General features: G+C 70.0%; 1 protein-coding gene across 1 annotated transcript; it reads left to right on the forward strand.

The window, feature by feature from the left end:
- Positions 1-253: 253 nt before the first annotated feature.
- Positions 254-1,643, forward strand: MNEG_16731 (hypothetical protein; the record flags this gene model as incomplete). The annotated part of the gene is made up of 3 exons (XM_014034799.1): positions 254-258; positions 649-795; positions 983-1,643. 3 exons carry the CDS (start codon positions 254-256, stop codon positions 1,641-1,643), a joined length of 813 nt encoding a protein of 270 aa, XP_013890253.1.
- Between the last annotated feature and the right edge of the window lie 369 nt (positions 1,644-2,012).

Genomic DNA, 2,012 nt, shown 5'->3' on the forward strand with positions numbered 1-2,012 from the left:
AGGGTGGTGGGAGGGTAGGTGGGCTGTTGCCACGACGCTCTCACAACCATCAAGAGTGGGGGCAACTCCTCGCAGCTGCAGTTCCCTGCTGTTGCAACGCCACCAATGCCAGTCCAGTCGCGCCGCCATGCGTCCGCACGAGCTCGTGGCTCAATCCTGCCCCCGCCCCTGCCCTGGATGCGCATTGCGGTGTGCCGCGTCCCGCAGGGCTGCGGCGGGTGTGGCGTCGTTTGACCTGGCGGAGGACCTGCCAATGGGGTGAGGGGTGAGATGGAAGAGCGCGGGCGCGGCAGCGCAGTGCGCGCATGCCATTTCTCTTTTGTGTGTCTGGGCGGGGATGGGGGGCCGGGGCGTGAAAGAATGAAGGCCTGAAACCCAACAGAAAGCAAGTTCGGGGGTGGTGTTCGCTGGAGGCGCCGGCAGTTGGAGGTGCAGCTTGCGTCCTTCGGGCACCGCGACGCTTTGCGCGTGGCGCTTGCAGGCAAGCAGCCGCAGGTGCGGCGTCGGTGTACCTGCCGTGCCCCGCCCTTCAGCCGCCAATCTCCCCGGCTACCGCTGCGCTGCCTGTCAGCCTCTTTCTTGTCAGACCTAGCAGTCCGCCTCGTCCCGCACGCCTCATGCCCACCTTCCCCCCCTTCCCCCCGCCAGGTGGCAGACCGACCCTCCGGTGTCGTGGGACGTGGGCCGCCGCTGCTGGGCCACTGCGTTTGAGCACTCCGAGGCCGGGCAGTCGCGTGATCTGGCGGCTGGGCACTACCACCTCGTAATGGGGCTGCCCTTGCAGGGCGTCTTCGGGTAGGGCGCCTCTGGGTGGCATTTCTTTGGGGGGAGGAGGTAACCAGCCACCAGAGCGGCACACTAGGTTCACGGCGGGCAGGCCATTGTCCGCAATGGCAATGATTTGGCGCAGCAAGCCCGACACTGCTGTCGGCGGCGCAGCCGCCGTCAACCCTGCTCACACACCCCTGCATGCGCCCCTCAGGTCTGGCGGCCGCCTCGTGTTTGAGCTGCGCACGTCCAAGGGCCAGTGGCTGCGCAGCGGCGACACGTCAGCGTCCTTCCTCATCAGCCTGGACGCCGCGGCGAGCGCCGCGGGGCTGCCGCCCGCGCCGGGCCCACCCGCGCCGCCGTCCGCCCCTGCCGGCCCAGTGGCGCCGGCTGCCCCGGCCGCCCCGCCGGCTGCCGCCGCGGTTGAGAAGCAACCGGCGCCTGCCGCTGCTCAGAGCCCAAAGCCGGCGGCGGCCACAGAGCGCCCCTCGGCCGAGGCCGCCGGCAAGGCTGCGGAGCGGGAGGCGGCGGCCGGCTTAGAGGGCGGCCCTGCGGCGTCAGCGTGGGATGCCGCCGCCGAAGCAGCCGCCGCGGCGGCGGACGCGTCCTGGGACCTGCGCTCGCTGCTGCTGCCCGCCGACCTGGCAGAGGGGGACGCCGCCCTCCTGGGCGGCGTGGCGGGGGACGTGGTGGATGAGATAGCGGCGGCGGAGTCCAAGGCGGAGCGGTCCCTGATGCACCGCTTCCAGATCGCGGGGGACCTCGTGAGGAGCAGGGTGCTGGCGCCGGGCGCCGGGGACGCGGGCGCGGCGCGCGCGCTGGCGGCGGTGGCGGTGTGGCTGCGGCTCAGCAGCCTGCGGCTCCTGAGGTGGTGAGCAGCGGGCACAGCCAGGCGCACCGAAGGGGGTGATGAGCATGGGGGCCGCAGCGTGACGTTCAAATGTGTTTGAGCGTACGGCTCCGTTGGTGTGCGATGTTGCCCCCACGACATGTCATCGAGAGCTCACCAGCCATCACTGCTTGGCTGGATCCCTGCTTGTCATGTTTCCACAAATCCTGATCTTCAGCACGCCGTTGCCACCCTAACCATCATCCGCCCCTGTCACCCCTCCCTGATCCTGGCCCAATGTGCTGATCATGCCACCCCCCCAGGAATGTGAACTACAATGTGAAGCCGCGGGAGATCAGCAAGGCCCTGGACGGCCTGGGGGACGCGCTGGTGCAGGTGGGTGGCTGGGTGGGTG

Source organism: Monoraphidium neglectum, assembly GCF_000611645.1.
Source record: "Monoraphidium neglectum strain SAG 48.87 unplaced genomic scaffold scaffold06722, whole genome shotgun sequence".
Lineage (NCBI taxonomy): Eukaryota > Viridiplantae > Chlorophyta > Chlorophyceae > Sphaeropleales > Selenastraceae > Monoraphidium > Monoraphidium neglectum.